Source organism: Mirounga leonina, unplaced genomic scaffold (assembly GCF_011800145.1).
Source record: "Mirounga leonina isolate KUSES-001 unplaced genomic scaffold, KU_Mleo_1.0 Mir_126, whole genome shotgun sequence".
NCBI lineage: Eukaryota > Metazoa > Chordata > Mammalia > Carnivora > Phocidae > Mirounga > Mirounga leonina.
In genome coordinates, this window is record NW_023270314.1 from 26,465,451 (window position 1) to 26,485,032 (window position 19,582).

The 19,582-nt window shown below is 46.2% G+C and overlaps 2 protein-coding genes across 11 annotated transcripts in view; both read left to right on the forward strand.

Moving 5' to 3' along the window:
• Positions 1-10,813, forward strand: part of POU6F1 (POU class 6 homeobox 1) — a 33,237-nt gene extending 22,424 nt beyond the window's left edge. The window contains exons 9-12 of one of the 3 annotated variants that reach the window (XR_004678755.1): positions 1,290-1,431; positions 1,985-2,153; positions 3,190-7,577; positions 9,571-10,813. Coding sequence is in view for 1 of the 3 variants with exons in the window: in XM_035002647.1 (XP_034858538.1) it covers positions 1,290-1,431; positions 1,985-2,153; positions 3,190-3,535 (657 nt within the window). In the remaining 2 variants the exon portion in view is untranslated. Of the gene's footprint in view, positions 1-1,289; positions 1,432-1,984; positions 2,154-3,189; positions 8,100-9,570 lie in introns of those variants that run through there. The other 2 variants (XR_004678756.1, XM_035002647.1) reach the window with 2 other exon arrangements.
• A 2,692-nt stretch (positions 10,814-13,505) lies between these two features.
• Positions 13,506-19,582, forward strand: part of TFCP2 (transcription factor CP2) — a 59,484-nt gene continuing 53,407 nt past the window's right edge. For 6 of the 8 annotated variants that reach the window (XM_035002648.1, XM_035002649.1, XM_035002650.1 and 3 more), the window contains exon 1: positions 13,506-14,351. In XM_035002648.1, the coding sequence (XP_034858539.1) occupies positions 14,230-14,351 (122 nt within the window). In that variant the 5' untranslated portion in view covers positions 13,506-14,229. The remainder of the gene's footprint in view (positions 14,352-19,582) is intronic. The other 2 variants (XM_035002655.1, XM_035002654.1) reach the window with 2 other exon arrangements.

Genomic DNA, 19,582 nt, shown 5'->3' on the forward strand with positions numbered 1-19,582 from the left:
TGAGAGCTACCAAGAGGTAGAATCCAGGGAATAGGACCCATCCTAGAGAAATCTACACTTTCCAGGAAGCTTTAAGAAAAAAAAAATCATACTGGGGGCACCTGGCTGGCTCAGTCAGTAGAACATGCGACTCTTGATCTCGGGGTCATGAGTTCTAGCCCCATGTTGGGGGTAGAGTTTATTAAAAAAAAATCATACAAAAAATACTAATGTCATATATTTATAGTTTCTCTTGATGATAAATATGATAAATGATTTTCATAAAAATTCCAATAGTATGTTAATGGAAAAAAGTAAAATTCCACCTCCAGAGATGACTTCTGTTGACAACTTGCTTTATATGCCTCCAGACTTTTTTCCTGGAAACTCATATGTAATTTTTTTTTAAGATTTTATTTATTAATTTGACAGAGAGAGACACAGCGAAGAGAGGGAACACAAGCAGGGGGAGTGGGAGAGGGAGAAGCAGGCTTCCCACAGAGCAGGGAGCCTGATGCAGGGCTCGATCCCAGGACCCTGGGATCATGACCTGAGCCGAAGGTGGACGCTTAATGACTGAGCCACCAGGCGCCCCCATATGTATTTTTTTTCTTTTTTCTTTCTTTTATTATGTTAATCACCATACATGACATCATTAGTTTCTGATGTAGTGTTCCATGATTCATTGTTTGTGCATAACACCCAGTGCTCCATGCAGTACGTGCCCTCTTTAATACCCATCACCGGGCTAACCCATCCCCATACGTATTTTTAATAGGAATTATTCTCTAAAAACTGTTTTCACTTTACCTTTTTTTCCACTTAGCACTGTGACCCAGAGCTCTTTGCATGTCAGTATTCAAGAGATTTACTGTACTCTTTTTAATAGCTGCATAGAATCTCACTGTAGGGAAGTCCCAGGAATCACTTGCCAGTTCCTTATTGATGGACATTTGGGGCCTGGGAGGCCCTAGAATCAGGTTTCGGTTTCTGCTCTGAGGGAAAAGATTTGAGAGCAGTTATCTCGAGGGTGGATACTTGTTGGGGCTTTGACCAAGTTGTACTGAAACTTTCTGAGCCTCTGACCTGCCTTGTCACAGGTGCCTAAGAGGCTCCAACTTGGTCATGATTGTTAGGTGGGTGCTAATAAGTAGCTTGTAAGTCTTGCTTTGTGATGGCACATAGGTAGGAGTGTGCCAGGTGGGTGAGGATTTCATGCCCATTTTGCCCTGCCTCTGGACCTTGCAGGGACTGCAAGCCCCTGAGCCAGGCAGGTGGGCAGTGGGGACTCATGGACTCTCTTTTCATAGGTACAGCCCATCCAGCCCACGCCAGCCGTGCCCCAGCCTGCGGTGGTCATCACCAGCCCAGCCCCAGCGGCCAAGCCATCTGCCTCTGCTCCCATTCCAATCACCTGCTCTGAGACCCCTACTGTCAGCCAGTTGGTATCCAGTAAGTGGCTCCTGGAGAAGATTGTAGAGAAGAGGAGAAGAGGCATTTATTCAAATACCCCAGCGCCTTTAGATGCTGCTTTCCTTAATAAACTTTCTAGAGTCCAAAGGGGAAGGGCAAAGGCCTGACACCAGGGATTGGCTCTCTAATTCCCATTCCTGCTGAGCTGGATTCTAGGCATGATGATAGTGGAGGCTGCTTCTTTAGAAGCCAACCCATTGGCTGTCTCTCCTTTGGTCTCTCACCCAGTATCTGAGGAATGTGGATGGCTAAGGTGTGCTTGGGGCTAGGAGTAGGGAGAATGGGGGAGGGTCGGCCATTAGAGCTAGAAGAACTTGAAAACAGACCCCTACTTCCCGACAGTTAGTCCAGGCTCCTTTCCTGCAAGGCTTGTTTGCTTTGGGAATAGGGGCAAAGAGGACAGTAAGGGTGCATGGGCCTTTTGTCAAATGTCCTCATCCCTCACTACTTTACCAGGCCAGGCCAATAAGCTAGATAAGCAGTGATATCATCTGTCTTACACACTCACCCCTGGTCCCTTCCTCTGGCCTAGAGCCACATACCCCAAGTCTGGATGAGGACGGAATCAACTTGGAAGAGATCCGGGAGTTTGCCAAGAACTTTAAGATCCGACGGCTGTCCCTGGGCCTCACGCAGACTCAGGTGGGTCAGGCTCTGACTGCCACGGAGGGCCCAGCCTACAGCCAGTCAGCTATCTGCAGGTGAGTAAGTCCTGCTCAGGCACCTGATGTCCCTGGGCACTCACTGGGACCCAGGTGCATGGCTCCTTTCCATATTCTCCCTTGCTCCTGCCTCCTTCTAGACCAGGAAGGCTGTTCTAAGGATCGACATGAACACCTAGAGTAGCCAAAGACTGATGCAGTCCATCTGAGGGCCTTCTGTAGTTTATCTTCCAATCCTGAGCATTTATGTGGTCTTTTGGTGGGGGGAACCCAAGACCCTAATCCATTCAGGGAACCCAAGACCCTAATCCATTCAGGAACCCCACAGAAAAAGGAGTACAGCTTATGAAGTTGGTCCCCAAAGCGGGACCTTCGGTACTGACTTGGCTCTCAACCACGACCCCCGCTGCCCCCCCTCCCCAGTTATGCCCCCATCTCCCCCTCCTCCAAGGCATGACTATAAAGGGATGGAGCTGATTTTTCTGCGTGCAGTGTTCGAACTGGTTCTGGCGCCATCATCAAAGGAGGGCAGAGGGTTTCAAACCAGAACGAGCCCATGGCTCAGGGATGGCCGAAAGGTGCCTGCCGACTCCCTGGATCCGACGAGAGTGACTGTTAGAGCAGGCTCCATGTTGGCAGTTCCGCAGTCCCGTCTGGGCTTGGTCAGAAAGAGTTGTCTGACTTGGTGAGGCTGCTGTGGGGCTGACTGGAGAGGTGCACTCGTGACATCCATGTGCCATCTCTGAAAGCCTCTCTAGACAACTCCTCAGAGGACCTCACTCACTTGGGTGTGAACGTTCTGGAAGAGCTGTTCATACAGCAGTTGCACTGTTATCCTTGCACCACTGAACTGAGGCCATGGGAGTGGTCTCCCTGGTATGACCTGGGATGCAGGACAGTCTGAGGAGTCCGGGCTTGGCTGGGCCAGGGTGGTCTTGGTGGGGGTGGTGAGGGGAACATTTAGTCCAATGTCACCAGGCCTGAGAGGAGCGGCCCCTTGCGGAGTGTACTCACACTCCAGTGTGAGGAATAAGACATTCTCACCGTCCCTTCCCTGGGCTCGGGTCACCCACAGGTTCGAGAAGCTGGACATCACGCCCAAGAGTGCCCAGAAGCTGAAGCCAGTGCTGGAAAAGTGGCTGAATGAAGCCGAACTCCGGAACCAGGAAGGGCAGCAGAACCTGATGGAGTTTGTGGGAGGTGAGCCCTCCAAGAAACGCAAACGCCGCACCTCCTTCACCCCCCAGGCCATAGAGGCCCTGAATGCCTACTTTGAGAAGAACCCACTGCCCACAGGCCAGGAGATCACTGAGATTGCTAAGGAGCTCAACTATGACCGGGAGGTGGTGCGGGTCTGGTTCTGCAATCGGCGCCAGACGCTCAAGAACACCAGCAAGCTGAATGTCTTTCAGATCCCTTAGGGCTCAGCCCCCAGCCCTGCGTTCCAGCACTTTGTACTTCTCCCTTGGCACCTGGCTGCAGCCACCGCCGTGACAGCACCTGTCACAGTGTGGCGTGCAGCTGTGCTTGTCCTGGGTCTTGAGACTCCACCGTGTGCATGTGTGTCCGCTGCCTCCCTCCTCTCCTCCACGTATCTCACAGCATGGGGAGGGCAGAGGGGCCCACCGGAGAGCTGCAGGCTCGGGCCGGTCATGCCGAGGGACCCCTCCCTCACTTAAAGAAGCACTTTGCTAATGTGGTTTTCGAAGGGTGAATTCTGGTTGGGAACCAGACACCCCCCCGTCCTTGGGGCAGGGCTACCACAGCCCCCGAAGGACCCCTGGCCATTAGCTCTTGTTTTTGATGGCATTCTCTCTGGCCCTCTCTTCCCCTTTGCTCCTGTGTGTAAGTGTGGCAGGGACTGCGGCCTCACCTCCCACCCTTTGCCTGCAGGCACACTGCCTGCCCCACCCCACCCCCGCCCCCGCAAAGGACCCAAGAGGCACAATTCTGAAAAGTGTGATGAGCTGCTCAGAAGGTCAGGCTCAGTGTCTGCCTTGCCTTCAAGGTCAGAAGGTTCCCGCAGCCCTGGGGCCAGAACACGTGATCTCCTTTCCCACTTCTTCCTGATTCCTTTTGGGGGGAAATTGCACTAAAGCGGAACCTTTTCATTTGTAATCCATGGTGGAAGGAAGCAGCTCTGAACTCTAGCTGTCCTGGAGTTGACCTGGGTGTACAGCACGTTGGGAACTCAGTAAATAAGCCCGTCCTCCCAGATTTTAATCTAATCTCTGCCCATGGCTGTCTCCACTAAACAGTGAGGGATAAAGAACTGGCAGCCTGGAAAATCCCATTGCCCAAGCTCTCGCAGCACCCTGGAGAAAAATGAGGGAAGGAATGCTGACTCTCTCTTTCTCTTGTCCTCCCACCCACCCCCAACCCAGTGCCGGGCCTTCTCAGAAGGGGCAAATGAAACACTAAACCAAACAGCAAGGGCCCGGGGAAAAGGCCAACATCCAGAAAGGACTGGTGGCAGCCCAGGAAGGTCTCTTGCAGAAGGTGACTTAACTCTTAATTTTCTTTGAGACTTTGAGCCTTGGATACTGGAGGAGAAATCTTATTTTGTCCAAAGTCTTAGATCACGTGTTTGTGCAAACAATCCCTGCTCCCCCTCTCCGCCCCCAGTCAAGAAGACCCCTGAGGCAGGATGGGTGTCACCTGTAGAAAGGACAGCTATGGCACGTTAAGGGCTGGCATCTCACCCAAGCTGCTAAGTGAGTTTCCCAGCCTCACGGTGGCTGGACAGCCCCTGGAACTCAGTATATCACTCTGGGAGGTCAGGAGAGCACTAAGAGGTTGGCTTAGATGAACCCAGGAGACCGTCCCTAAAGGGGCACAAGTCACAGAGCCAGGTCCATAGCAGCCGCCCAGCTCCACACCTCACAAGATATACCCCGATGAAGTGGCTGTGAGGCGAGGGCCCATCCCCACCCCCACTGGTCACTGTGGCAGAGCCACCTCCTGGTCTAGCTTCCTCTGGCTTGCTGTCATTTCCTGCCTACGACTGGTCCCTGGCAGGCCCTACATTGCCAGAGTGTGAGAGGACGATTGTGTGTCAAATTGCCACACACACACACACACACACACACCCCTCTGCCCCGCTACGTTCAGACCAACCAAACCTTCCCGAGTGTGGTGAGAATGAGGAAGCAGGCAGGCACCTTGCCTGCCCCGGCCTCCCAGGAGAGAATATGTCTCCCGGGGGGAGGCGTCACACTCCAGTTTACGGTTATCCACCCTGTCTGCATGAGACGAACTGGCTTGGGAGAGGCGTGCTAAGCAAGTTTTTAGTAAGAAGAGTTAAAGTACTGGGGTTGGCAAAGGATTCAGTGACTTACCCTTCAATAAATCAGAGAGAGACAGGTTTTCACCCTCAAACACTTGCGTTCAGATATGCTTTCTTTTTTGGGAAAGACAAGTGGGTCACAGCTGGAGCCCTGGGAGTAGCATATAATCCAGGGTGTGGCCGTGGCCCTGGAGATGCAGGAGGAACCCATCTGTCCTGGTCTGCGAAAGGAAAAAGATAATGAAGTTCTGGTCTAAATTAGGCCTGGCCATGCTTTCTCAGCTCCTCCCTTTTCTAAATCTGTCTTCCCGAGGCTGGGCTAGAATGAAACCATTTTCTCCTCTCCAGGAAGGATGGGTAGGTCTTTCCGAGGAACAGGATTTTTGCAGGCTGAATTCCCCAGGCAGGGGGGTGCAGAGTATCCCTGAAATGGCCCAGGGCAGAGCTCACCGGCTTGCTGTCTCTGTTCCTGCTCTCCCATGTCGGACCCTCGGGGAGCAGCTATCTGTACCCGAGGTGGGTTTTCTGCTTTGTTTCTGGTAGCACCAGGCTCTGAAGGGAGTTTATATAACTTTTGTTTTGAAAGCACCTTTCCGGACAGAGCCAGAGCTTAGGCAGGAGAAAGGGCAGAAATGATTTCACTGTCTGCGTGTGGTGGTGTTTGTTTTTGTTTTAAATGAAAGAAAGACCAAAACTTTCTGTGGCCCAGTGAATCAGCTGGGGTCTTTGACCCTGCCCTATCCACGGCATTTTATCTAGTGGGGGCCCAGGGAAGAATTTGGCCAAGCGGATTGAGGAACACACTTGAATCTGGAATGAGAGAAACCCTGACGTTCTTGTGCCCTTGGACCCACTCACCTTCCTATGCCTAGATTTCCTTTCTGTCTCCTAGGCCAGGCTCTGACACTGAGGTTCTGACTGTCCCCCCACAAGGGGCAAAGCCTGCTGAGGGCTGGAGTGAGGGGTGGGGAGGGAAGAATGGGGATGAAGCACTTGATGTAGTTGTGTGGAATAAACAGTATTTTTCTTTTGTACGGGTCTGCTTGTTGATCCTTCGCCTCTCAGGAGCTGATAGGGAGAAGCCAGACAAGTACCAGGGAGCTACGTCTGCCATCAGAGCTTGTAGCCTGGAAAACCCCATTGCAGGAGGGCGAGCGTTAGTGCCCTGGCCTCTCACTTCAGAAAGCCCTGCCGTGACCCTCCAGCCAGGATCCTCCCCACGGAATGCAGGGTCAAGAGGATGTGCCCTTTCTCCTTCCAGGACCTCAGAATTCCCTGCAAAGCCCACTTTCTGACCTCTCCTCCGGGTCAGATATTTGTCAGAGAGCTGAGTGGATGGAGCTTGGACATACAAGCTGGAGTGTTTATAAATACCCACAAAGCCCTTTGCCGTGTGAGGTGGGTGTGCCAGGGGGGAAGAGAAGGCAGACTGTAGGCTGGGGACCAAGGCTGCGGAACATTCTAACACAGAACTTCAGGTTATTATGAAGGTATGCTTATCATGACACAAGGCTAGATCATTCACAGTTAACTTAGACTTGATACAAATTTAGCTGTGTGGTAAGTGGATCTTCATTTGTGCTCTTCCTTAGGCCTACAAATGTTAGGGGCAGACCTGGCACTTGGGCTTAGAGCAGGGAGAGCATGACTGCAATATGGGCCCCTCTCTTTACCTGTCTACTTCCTAGGAGTTGGGTTCATGCCATGCACCCCTGCACCCCCCCTCCTCCCCCTTCCACCTATCTGGTATTGATAAGGTCTGGGCTCCATCATCTAAACTGGTGAGAGCAAGGCATCACCTCTGATTCCACCCAATCAACATCCCTGAGCCAGGCCCTGTGCTGGATTCTAGATCTTGCTCTACCACTCCACCTCTGCCCAAGGGACAAAAGGTGTCCAACATTCTGATGTAGGGCTTAGGGATCTGAGGAGCTTTATAGCACTCTGAAATAATGGGGCAGAAAAGTCAAATAGAAGCCAGTGCTTACCTCTGCATAGATGTCACAACCCTAATATTAGCTGTCCACACTAGGCTGGGACTCCTCAGTACCCAGGCCAGGGGCACACAGTAGGTGCTTGATGAACATCAGATAGATGACTGAATGCGTTTCCTGTCCTCTCCTTCAAGGAAATAATGAGAGCTGAGTTCCTGACATCACACTCCTGGGAGAAAGCAGGTATAGAGGATTCTGCTTAGCTATGCAGGGTTTAGACTGTGATATGTGGGAGTGAATGGAATCTGGGCAGCAACTGGTCCTGACCTGAGAAATGCAGCTCCCAGCAGCTCCCACCAGAAGAGTTGGTAGAAGCTGATCTCTCTGGCTCAAACCAGTTGAATGTGGTTCCTGGCGTTTGGCCCAGGACAGCCTGAAACGAAGAGGGGTGGTTTTGTGGAGGACTGCAATTTCTATTCCCAGGTCTGAGATGTTCTTTTGGGTTTCTGGACTCAATTCTGACGTGTGTGTGGAGGCTTCCCCACACCAATAAGCAATGCTCAGACACCAACAAGGTATCCACGAATTCAGTTCAGTTCTGACAATATCTACCTGAAGATAGCATCAGATTCCACAGGTAAAAGGCTCAGTCCCACAAGACCACCCTCCACTTCTGATACCATCACACGCCCAAGTTGTTACCTGTGCTTCTGATTGACCAGCTACAAATTGCAGGCTCCAACGGTCCCCTTCCAACAGGATGCTAATTGTGAGGATAGGTTGTTACCTACACTTCTGACCAACTGGCTATACATTAGAGGTTCCCATGACCCCCTCTTTGGGTTCTAGATTAATTTACTAGAATGGCTCACAGAACTCAGGGAAACCCATTTACTCGCTAGATTACTGCTTTATTACAAAGGTTATTAAGGGATACAAATCAACAGCCCTATGAAGAAATACATATGGCAAGGTCCAGAACAAAGGAGCTTCAGTGTTCATGGAGCTTGGGGCCCTGGCGCAGTGGCACATGGAACGGTTCTATTTCCCAACCTGCAAGCTCTCTGAACACCCTCCGTTGGGATCTTTATAGAGGTTTCATTACATAGGCATGGTTGATTAACTCATTGGTCATTGGTGATTGATTGAAACTCTAGCCCCTCTCCCTTTCCCAGAAATCAGGGGGTGGGACTGAAAGTTCCAACCCACTATTCATGGTTGGTTTCCCTGGCAACCAGCCCCCATCCTTAAGTGTTTTCCAAAAGCCACCTTCATTAACAAACCCAGCTGTGGTGAAACGGAGCTTGTTATGAATAACAAGACACCCATTTCACCTTCATGGCTCTGAAGCATTTTCAGGAACTGAGGACAGAGACAAAATATCACAAAAGATGCTCCCATAGCTCTATTGTTCAGGAAACTCCAAGGGTTTTGGAAGCTGTGAGCCAGGAACTGTGGGTGAAGACCAAATATATATGAGACTATGTTTTGGTCATCTGGATATATATATATATATAAACACACACACACATATGTGTATACACACATATACACATATATACACACACACATATAATACACTATATATATATATATATATATTTCTTATAAATCACAATATCGCAGATGTCCACTGTGCTGAGGACTGCTGTGAAGAGGGAACTGATCTTTTATGGGCTGGAGAAGATATGGGCTGGTTTCTGGATTACAGATAAGAGATGCAGGCAACCAGAAGTTGCCTGGAGCTGCATGGCTATGAAAGGTTTTGATTTCCTTTTCTCTCAACTACAGAGTCCTTCAAAGAAGCTAGATTGGGGCTCACAGGCTTGTCTGGGGGGATGTAGGAAAATGTGAAGAGTTAAAATTAGGTGGTCAGTCCCTCAACAAAGCCTGCCTGCTTAATGGTTTCTTCCTGTATCTAGAAGAAAATGCCCACTAATTGACTGGGGAACCCAGCAACTGTGACTGACTTCAGTATTTGAGTGAGAAGGGAAGCCTAGGGGATGGATGGATGCTGACCCAGAAGCTTGAGCCCTCAAGCCTCTGAGAGAATTGTTTTGTCTTGAGAAGTAGGCAGGACAGGTGCTAGGGTCCCCTTTTTGTCAATCATAATAGCTAACCCTTACTGATCACAACTATGTTCTAGGTACTCTTCTAAGCACTTAACATGCATTTTGTCAGTTAATTCTCACCATAATTCTGTAAAATAAGAACCACTATTATACCCATTTTATAGATAAGGACTTGAGGCACAGAGAAGATGAGGAATCTACTTAGGGTTGCTTTGTTTGTGAGCTGCAGAACCAGGTCTCATACCCAGGTAAGTTGCCTCTAAAGCCTGTGTGCTTAACTTTTACCCCATACAGGATGGGACTTGGGAATTACTTTTCTGTCCTGATCTTACTGGTAGGATTTCCACATCTTTTTACCACCCAGGGTCAGCTCTGCTGTGTTCTGTAGAAGAGGAAGAATTTTTCCTTTTACCCTTTTAGATTCTTTTGGTGGGTCTATTAATTACATTGACATAAAACACACTTAACAGGAGAAAAACAAATCTAATTACATATGTACAACATCCCCATAAGAATATGAGACCCACAAGTGGTCAGGCAATTGAGGCTTATATGGCATCCTGAGCTATGGGGAAGGGGGTTGGGGCCTGACACTTTAAAGGGGAGGAAGATAATTTACAGGAAGATGGGAAGAGCAAATGTTTGGCAAGCAAATGTTTGCCATGGCATGCAGAGACAATGGAGCCAGAAAGGAATCTGAACAAATAGGCCCTTGAGCTTCCCATAGCTACCATACTTAGCTCATCTTCTTTGTAGTTATCTCTGATGATAGTTCTCTTCCTGGACTAGGCCTTCTATCTAAATTATTTTAGGCAGTTAAAGGGAAGATAAAATCTTTTCCTTAGCCTTTCAGGCCTTGATTGACTTCAGCTCAAATTAATCCACAAGCCAAAAATGCACATTTTGGGGAGGCTCATTCTGAACCCCTTCAGATCCATCTAAACAGTGTCTAGTTTTGGGACCTAATCTAGGGAAATGAACCTTTTACAGATAAGCCTTAACTCCACCCAGTGGTCCAGAATACTGAATTTGGAGCTCTGTGTCACAGGTACTCTAATTAATTAGTCATATTTACTCTATCTAATAAGAACCATGATTTTTGTTGTGGGGTGAATTTACCCATACAAAATTTGGTTTATTGATAGGTGGTGCTGGATTTCCAGAGGAATACCTGGTGATCTTTTCTTGGAAGCAGAGCTCTCAGGGCTGTCCCTGAAATCCCTGTTTCCAGCCCTGGCACTCCAGTTTCACTTTTAGTTACATTGGGAAAGAGAGAGGAAGGGAAAAGTCCACTCCCCCCAGTCACAGCATTCCAGGGGTAAACAATCTGTAAAATCTTTTCCCCACAGGGGGATCTGGGCTCACAGACATAAATCTCAAGACTGATCTGCATTCCAGTTGCGAGGGGCCAAGGCTTAGGAATTACTTCTCATCTTACCCCAGTTTATTTTAGAATTAATAAATGGTAAGGAGGATTTTTGTGGCCTTTATTTTGGTTCAGAATTTAAACTTAAGCTCAAACATTTCTGAGAAAGACAAATCTGTCTTTTTCTAAATATTTTCCAGAGGACAGGGCTCCATAATATTCCTAGATATGGTAATTATCTCTTCCAAACATCTAATATGAATATTCCTTGTTTTATTTTATTTTATTTTTTAATATTTTATTTATTTATTAGATAGAGAGAGACACAGCAAGAGAGGGAACACAAGCAGGGGGAATGGGAGAGGGAGAAGCAGGCTTCCTGCTGAGCAGGGAGCCCGTTGTGGGGCTCCATCCCAGGACCCTGGGATCATGACCTGAGCCGAAGGCAGAGGCTTCACAACTGAGCCACCCAGGTGCTCCCCTTGTTTTATTTTAAATCCATTCACTTTGAGCTATTTTTCTCCATATTAAAAAAATGTTTCATCCAAGACATCTTCATGTGTGCAGTTTTTGATAATTCAATATTCTCACCTCCACAAGCTTCAAGATTCACCTCTGAAAAGAATAGGTAGGAAACAGATCTTTTTTAGGTTAAAACCATCCACAGGGACAGAGTGGCACAATGGTTAGATGTCCCGACTGTGAGATCAGTCAGGCTTCACCACTCGTAAACTGGGTGACCCTGAACAAGCCAATTAGTTTTTCTAAGTCTCAGTTTCCTTATCTATGAAATGAATCTAATCGTGGTACCTTTCTTCCAGGAGTGATGTGAGAATTAAATGAGCTTCTATACATAAAGCACCTAGTTAGGGCTTGCCCTGAGGAAGGGCTCAGTAAATACAAGTCTCTCATTATAACATCAGAGATTTAAAGTTACTTGCCCAGATTATGCATGTAGTGATGGAGCTGTTAATTCAAGGAGGCATGGTTCCACCTAACAGGTGTGTAAAAATACTCTGGATATAATGTTTGTTTACAAAGGATTTTGATTATGGCATCTCTCTTTTGGTTTCTGAGCCCAGGACCAGTTGGTTTACTTATAGACACATGTTTTGAGATAAAACTGGCTCAAGGGAAGAAGAAATGGCTTGAAGAGACATTGAATGTCCCAGGGAACCAAGACTTGGATGCCAGGGCTTAAGGTAAGCCTAGAGCCCTCAAAGAGAGAATCTTGTGGCTGAAACTGGGGGCATGCTGTTAAACTTCATGTCAACCTCTTTCCTTTCTTTTTTTTTTTTTTTTTTTAAGATTTTATTTATTTATTTGACAGAGAGAGACAGTGAGAGAGGGAACACAAGCAGGGGGAGTGGGAGAGGGAGAAGCAGGCTTCCCGCTGAGCAGGGAGCCTGATGTGGGGCTCGATCCCAGGACCCTGGGATCATGACCTGAGCCGAAGGCAGATGCTTAACCATCTGAGCCACCTAGGTGCCCAGCCTCTTTCCTTTCTTAATTCAATAAGCATTTTTTTTTTTAAGTCCTACTGAATGCAGAAACTATACTAGGAGATATGTAGAACACAAGCCTGAAAAAGATTTTTTTTCTCTTATTTAGGAAATCAGTCTAGTGTAAAAGGCAGATACATACGACTCAAGACAAACTGTAAAAAGTTCAACAATGGAATACAACAATGAACCAATACTTTAACATATAGGCAATATTTTATTTTATTTTATTTTATTTTTTAAAGATTTTATTTATTTATTTGACAGAGAGAGACACGCGAGAGAGGGAACACAAATAGGGGGAATGGGAGAGGGAGAAGCAGGCGCCCCGCGGAGCAGGGAACCCGATGCGGGGCTCGATCCCAGGACCCTGAGATCATGACCTGAGCCGAAGGCAGACGCTTAACCGACTGAGCCACCCAGGCGCCCCTATAGGCAATATTTTATAGTAAAAAATATCAGACTTTGGAATCAGCTCTGAAGTTGGCATGGCAATTTAGCTCTGGCAAATTTCAGTCCGTAGGCTTCTTTCCTTACTGGTAAAATGAGGGTCATCATACTTAGCTTTAGAACTATAATTCTAATTACAAGATTGTCTTGAGGATTGCTAATAATGTCATAAAGTTCCCGGTACATAGTTGATGCTCAATAAACAGCGAAGGAAGGTGAAGCAGGGATGGTTATCCCTACTTTTCAAACGAGGAATCGAAATCTCAACGAGATTAAGCGATTATTCGAAAATCACCAAACTAGTAAGTGAAGACGCCAGCCCAAATCCTAATATTCAGACCACGACTTTTTAAAAACTCCAACTTTCACCTATCTCATGCTTTCCTGTTCAAATGCATTAGGGAGAATGCGAAGGATGACGATAAGCAGAGTCTTGACCTTCGGAGAGGCGAGTTTAAGCAGAGAGAGTATTCCAGGAGCAAAGGAGCACCTACAGGGAGCGCCGGGGAAACGGTGCAGAATCCTCCAGGGCTAGGGGTGGGTTCGGTAAGACTAGAGTGAAGGCTCCACCCACGCCTCAGAGCGCGGACTCGGTACACGGCGGAAAGTAGTCCTCAGGTAGCCACAGAGAGGGCCATTTAAACAGGAGACACCTGACGCACGCTGGCTCCTCTCCTAGACGGCCCAGCCCATCTCCGGGGGCGGGGGGCCGTCGCGCAGCTAGCCTATTATCACGGCCGAAGCCCACGAACTCTCTTCCTCATTGGCGAGCCACGGGGTGACGTCACGTTCTCCGGACCCGCAAAGGAAGAGGGCGCCATGATTGGTTGGCGCTGGGGCGGCGGGCGGTGGAGGACCCTGGCTAGTCTGGGTTTCCAGCCGGTGCTGGACTTTCCCCTTCCATGTTCCGAGGCCGTGGGGGACCGCAGAGGGCGGGGAGTTGGCTCGGCGGAGACCTGGATTTGGTTCTAAGAGCTTTGGGGTTGAGAGGGGGTGACCGGAAGTGATCGTGGGACTGACCGGAAGCGAGGCCTGGAGGGGAAAGAGAGAGCGGGCCCCCGGAGGGAGGGGGGCTTCCCGCAGAAGGGGACCGGGGGAAAAGGTGCGAAAGCGGCGTGGGAGCGCCGGGTAGGCAGCGGGTCTCTGCTGCTGGTTGTTTGGAAGGCAGCGAGTGACCACCACGAGCTCAAGGGGAGAGCCCAAGGATTGAGAGTACGGGAGTGCAGGGCTGCCTCAGGGGAATCTGGAATAGTTAAGCAAAGGGGCCCACGCGCGGCTCCAGAGAGCTGGCTGGGAGGGATTTTGGAAGTCGAGGCAGGAGCTAGGAGCCGAGGGTACGGCAAATTAGTTGTGCGGGCAGTGCGGTTCAGGCTGGGGTTGGCCAGTGGGAACTGCGTGGGAGATCTTGGTTTGGAGTTTTCGACAGTCTTGGCCCCATTGGGTAGAATCACACTACTTGCCTTTGTACAAGAAACGGTGTCTCCTGGGGCAAGGAAGGAGCCAGCATGGCCTGGGCTCTGAAGCTACCTCTGGCCGATGAAGTGATTGAATCTGGGCTGGTGCAGGACTTTGATGCTAGTCTGTCCGGGATCGGCCAGGAACTGGGTGCTGGTGCCTATAGCATGAGGTGAGTGAGATTTTTCCCAGACCCTGCACCTTCTAAATAACAAAAGCAGGAAAGAGAATGGGCGGGGGGGTGGGGGGGTGGGGGGAGGTATTTAGTTAAATAAGCTGTCTGCGGTTAGGGAACATTGACTTGTTTCTTTGTTGCTTTGAATAGTGACTATTGTGGAAGAAATGGAACGAGATTGTAGGTAGTGTCAAGTCTGTGCAGGATCAGTGGAAGAAGCAAGAATGGCCCTTGGTTAGCAAAACAGATGAATGTTCAGAGGCTGTTTGTTGTGCCAATGTGAGAGACTTGGAGACGGATGGTGTGTGTGTATGTGTGGGTAGGTTGGACTGGAAGCGTGTGAAGGGGCCACATTGAGCATGTTAGGGATGTCTGGGGAGTTGGGAGATGGGGTTAATGATGAATATTGCTTGACTGCTTGTTGGAAGGAAATGTGAGACCTTGGTGAAGAAGTCCACACATCTGCCTTAGCCAGCCGTTAAGGATTAATTGTGGGATGTCTGCCTTTTGAAACATAAACTACAAAAAGAAAAAGTATCAGAGAACTTTTAGATACTTCTAGACTTTGGTGTATCAAGTCAAATGTTGATAATAAATAAAAATCTCCTATGAAAGTAGCATAACTTCCCATGTAGTTTATTTGCATGCATTAGCTACTTCATTCCTCCAGTATAGTTTGTTTCATTTATGAGATGAACAAGAATCATGTCTGGAAATGTTGAAACATCTGCACCTTAGGGTTACATGGAATATCATTGGGATTTCCAAATGCATTATAAGGCTCAGTCTAAATAAGTGAGGCAAAAGAGACTTTAGAACGTCAGTTTGAATTTATGAGTTTATAGGGGAAAGATGTTTTTTTTATGGGGAAGGTAGACAAATTTTGTATTCTGATAGATCCTTTGAGAGTTATGTAATGTAAAATTCTTGTCATTATGCCTGCTACACCAAAATGGATTTTCCTCAGTGAAGTAAATTAATGAGTTAGAACTTAATACTTCATCTTCAGGAATCTTTGCTTACAGTTAGAATAATAAAGGCTATCCTTGTATACATATTTTAGTGATTCTCAGGGAAATTTAAGCGCTATCATGGAATGCTTAGTGTTGAGAAATTTAACTCTAGTTTTGCCTGTCCTTGTTTACATAAGTCTGCCCTTAAAAATAGAGATTATCTTGGTCTGAAAGTAAATGTCCCAACCCTGAGCTTGCACAGCAGTTGACATAATATTTGACAATTCATGCTGTTGTTCATGTAAAGACTAACACAGCAAAAAGTTTGGTTTTCTCTGGATTATCAGAGGATGAAGATAATTAAATATAACTGTACTTATTATAAAAATAGTTGACATTGTCAACAGACATTCTGTGCATGTTATGTGCTTTCTGTACCAGGCAACCTTAAATTTAAAAATGCTTTCCTATGTCATACCCTGAGTGGTCTTCACTGGTATTAGCACAATGGTTTGTGTATTTACACATTTAGAATTTTTTCCAACATCAGTTCTACAAGAGTTTTCAAACATCACTTTGTTTTCCCTAGAGCACAGTGTGCCAAAATTTGAAGTATTTTTCTTTGTTTTTTTCACCTTCCTCTTTTTTATGCATTTTGCTCTTGTCACTCTTCTCTTGACTCTGATACATATGTAATCATTTGTATTAACTTGTATTAATTAGATATCAGTTCTCAGACTTTGTGTTCATGAGAGTCATCCAGAGTACCCATTAAAAATAGTTTCCAGGGGCGCCTCGGTGGCTCAGTCAGTTAAGCGTCTGCCTTGGGCTCGGTTCGTGATCCCGGGGTCCTGGGATCGAGTCCCGCATCAGGTTCCCTGCTCTGCAGGGAGCCTACTTCTCCCTCTGCCTCTCTCTCTGTCTCTCATGAATAAATAAATAAAATCTTTAAAAAAAAATGGTTCCCAGGGCCTCATCTTCAGTGATTTTCTGGGGCACAGGCCAGAAATCTGATTTTTAAAACAAGTTCTTAGATGTTTTTTTTTTAAAGATTTTATTTATTTATTTGAGAGAGAGAGAGAATGAGAGAGAGCACATGAGAGGGGGGAGGGTCAGAGGGAGAAGCAGACTCCCTGCCGAGCAGGGAGCCGATGCGGGACTCGATCCCGGGACTCCAGGATCATGACCTGAGCCGAAGGCAGTCGCTTAACCAACTGAGCCACCCAGGCGCCCTATTTATTTATTTTTTTTAAAAGATTTTATTTATTTATTTGACAGAGAGACAGCGAGAGAGGGAACACAAGTGGGGGGAGTGGGAGTGGGAGAGGGAGAAGCAGGCTTCCCGCCCAGCAGGGAGCCCGATGTAGGGCTCGATCCCAGGACCCTGGGATCATGACCTGAGCCGAAGGCAAACACTTAACGGCTGAGCCACCCAGGCGCCCCCAAAATTAACCATTTTAATGTGAACAATTCAGTGTTATTAGTATATTCACAGTGTTGTGCGACTACCACCTCATCAGACCAAAAGAAAACCCTGTACTTTTTATGCAGTTGCTCCCCATTTCCCCCTCCCCTTTCTCCCTGGCAGTCTGTCTATAAGGATTTACCTATTCTGGATATTTCATATAAATGGAGTCGTACAATGTCTGACATTTTGTGTTTGGCTTCTTTCACTTAACATCATGTTTTCAGGGTCCATTCATGTTGTAGCATGTATCAGTACTTCAGTATTTCATTCCTTTTTATGTCTGAATAATCCATCATATGTATATATATCACAGCTTGTTTATCTGTTCATCCATTGGTGATGTAGGGATTGTTTCCACCTTTTGACTATTATGAATAATGCTAATGTGTCATTATGTTTAAAAAGGAGATGACCATGAAATGTTTGTAAGCATTTGTGTACAAATTTCTGTGTAGATTTCTTTTAATTGAGTCATAATTGATATATAACATTGTACTAGTTTAAGGTGTGGAACATAATGATTAAATATTTGTATAAATTGCAAAATGATCAGAACGATAAGTCTAGTTAACATCTTTCACATACATAGAAAAAAATTGTTTTCTTGTGATGAGAACTTTTAAGATCTACTCTCTTAGCAACTTTCAAATATGCAACACAGTATTATTGACTATAATCACTCTGCTGTACCAGACATATGTTTTCATTTCTCTTGGATATATTTCTAGGCCTGCAATTGCTGGGTCGTATGGTAATTCTATGCTTAACTTTTTTTTTTTTTTTAATTTAAAGACTTTTAGAGCAGTTTTAGGCTCACAGAAATACTGAGAGGAAGGTACAAAGATTTGCCATATACCCCCTGCCTCCACACATGTATATTCTCCCCTTTTATCAACAGCCTTTACCAGAATGGTCCACACTCTGTACCTACATTGATGAACCTACACTGACATATCATAATCACCCAAAGTCCATAGTTTACCTTAGAGTTCACTCTTGGTAGTATACATTCTAGAGTTTTGGACAAATACATAATGACAGGTATCTATCATTAGAGTATCATACAGAGTAGTTTCGCTGCCTTAAAAATCCTCTGTGTTCTGCCTATTCATTCCCCCACCCCCACCCAACCCTGACAACCACTGATTTTTTTTTTTTTAGTGTCTCCAGTTTTGCCTTTATAGAATGTCATATAATTGGAATCATGCAATATGTAGCCTTTTCAGATTAGCTTCTTTCACTTAGAAATATGCATTTAACATGCCTCCATGTCTTTTCATGGCTTGATAGCTAATTTCTTTTTAGTGCTCAATAGTCTAGTCTGGATGTATCACAGTTTATTCATTCATCTACTGAAGGATATTTTGTTTCCTTTCAAGTTTTGGCAGTTATGAATAAAACTGTTATAAAACATCCATGTGCAGGGTTTTGTGTAGAGATAGTTTCCAACTCCTTTGGGTAAATAATAGCAAGGAATGCAATTCTGGATCATATAGTAAGAGTATGTTTAGTTTTTTTGGTGTGTGTTTTTTTTCCTGGTATTTTCCCAGCCTTATTATTTTTTTAATTAATTTTTAAAATTATTAACATAATGTATTATTTGTTTCAGGGGTACATGTCTGTGATTCATCAGTCTTACACAATACACAGCGCTCACCGTAGCACATACCCTCCCCAATGTCCATCACCCAGCCACCCAATCCCTCCCACCCCCCTCCACTCCAGAGTATGTTTAGTTTTTGTAAGAAATTGCCAGACTGTCCTCCAAAGTGGCTGTACCATTTTGCATTCTTCCTGGAAATTAGTGAGAGCTCCCTTTACTCCACATCCTTGTCAGTATTTGGTGGTGTTAGTGTTCCAGATTTTGGTCATTCTAATAGGTGTGTATCATATACCAAACTTTTTCAGGAACTGTCCAGCTGTTTTTGGTTTGTTTTTTTTAAGGTTTTTATTTATTTATTTATTTGTCGAATAGCAGTGGTGAAAGTGGGTATCATTCCTGATTTTAGAGGGAAAGCTTTCGGTCTTTCACTATTGAACTGTGAAATTTTCATAAATACCCTTTTAATATTAAGGAAATTTCTTTTTATTCCTAGTTGGCTCTTTGTGTGTGTGCATGCGTGCGTGTGTGTGTGTGTTTTATCGTGGTAAAATACACGTAAAATTTACCATTTTAGCTATTTTTTTTAAAGATTTTATTTATTTGGCAGAGAGAGAGAGCGGGAGCAGGACCACAAGCAGGGGGAGTGGGAGAGGGAGAAGCAGGCTTCCTGCCGGGCAGGGAGCCCAATGCGGGGCGATGCCGTGCTCGATCCCAGGACCCTGGGATCATGACCTGAGCTAAAGGCAGACGCTTAACCACTGAGCCACCCAGCCCCATTTTAGCTATTTTTAAGTATACAGTTAGTTCAGTGGCATTAAATACATTCACGTTGTTGTGCAACTATTACCAGCATCCATCTCCAGAATTTTTTCATCATCCCAAACTGAAACTCTCTACCCATTAATCACTAACTCGCCTAAGTCCCTGTCACCACCATTCTACTATGAATTTGACACTCTAGGAATCTCATATAGTGGAGTCATACGAATTTGTCCTTACGTGACTGCCTTATTTCACTTAGCATAATGTCATCAAGGTTTTGCTGAGTGTTTTTATCATGAAAGTGTGTTAAATTTCGTCCAGTGCCTTTTCTTTGTTTATTGAGATGATCATGTGGTATATTACATTGATTTCCTTATGTAGAACCACCTTGTATTTCTGGGAAAAATCCTACTTGGTTATAGTGTGTAATCATTTTTTTTTT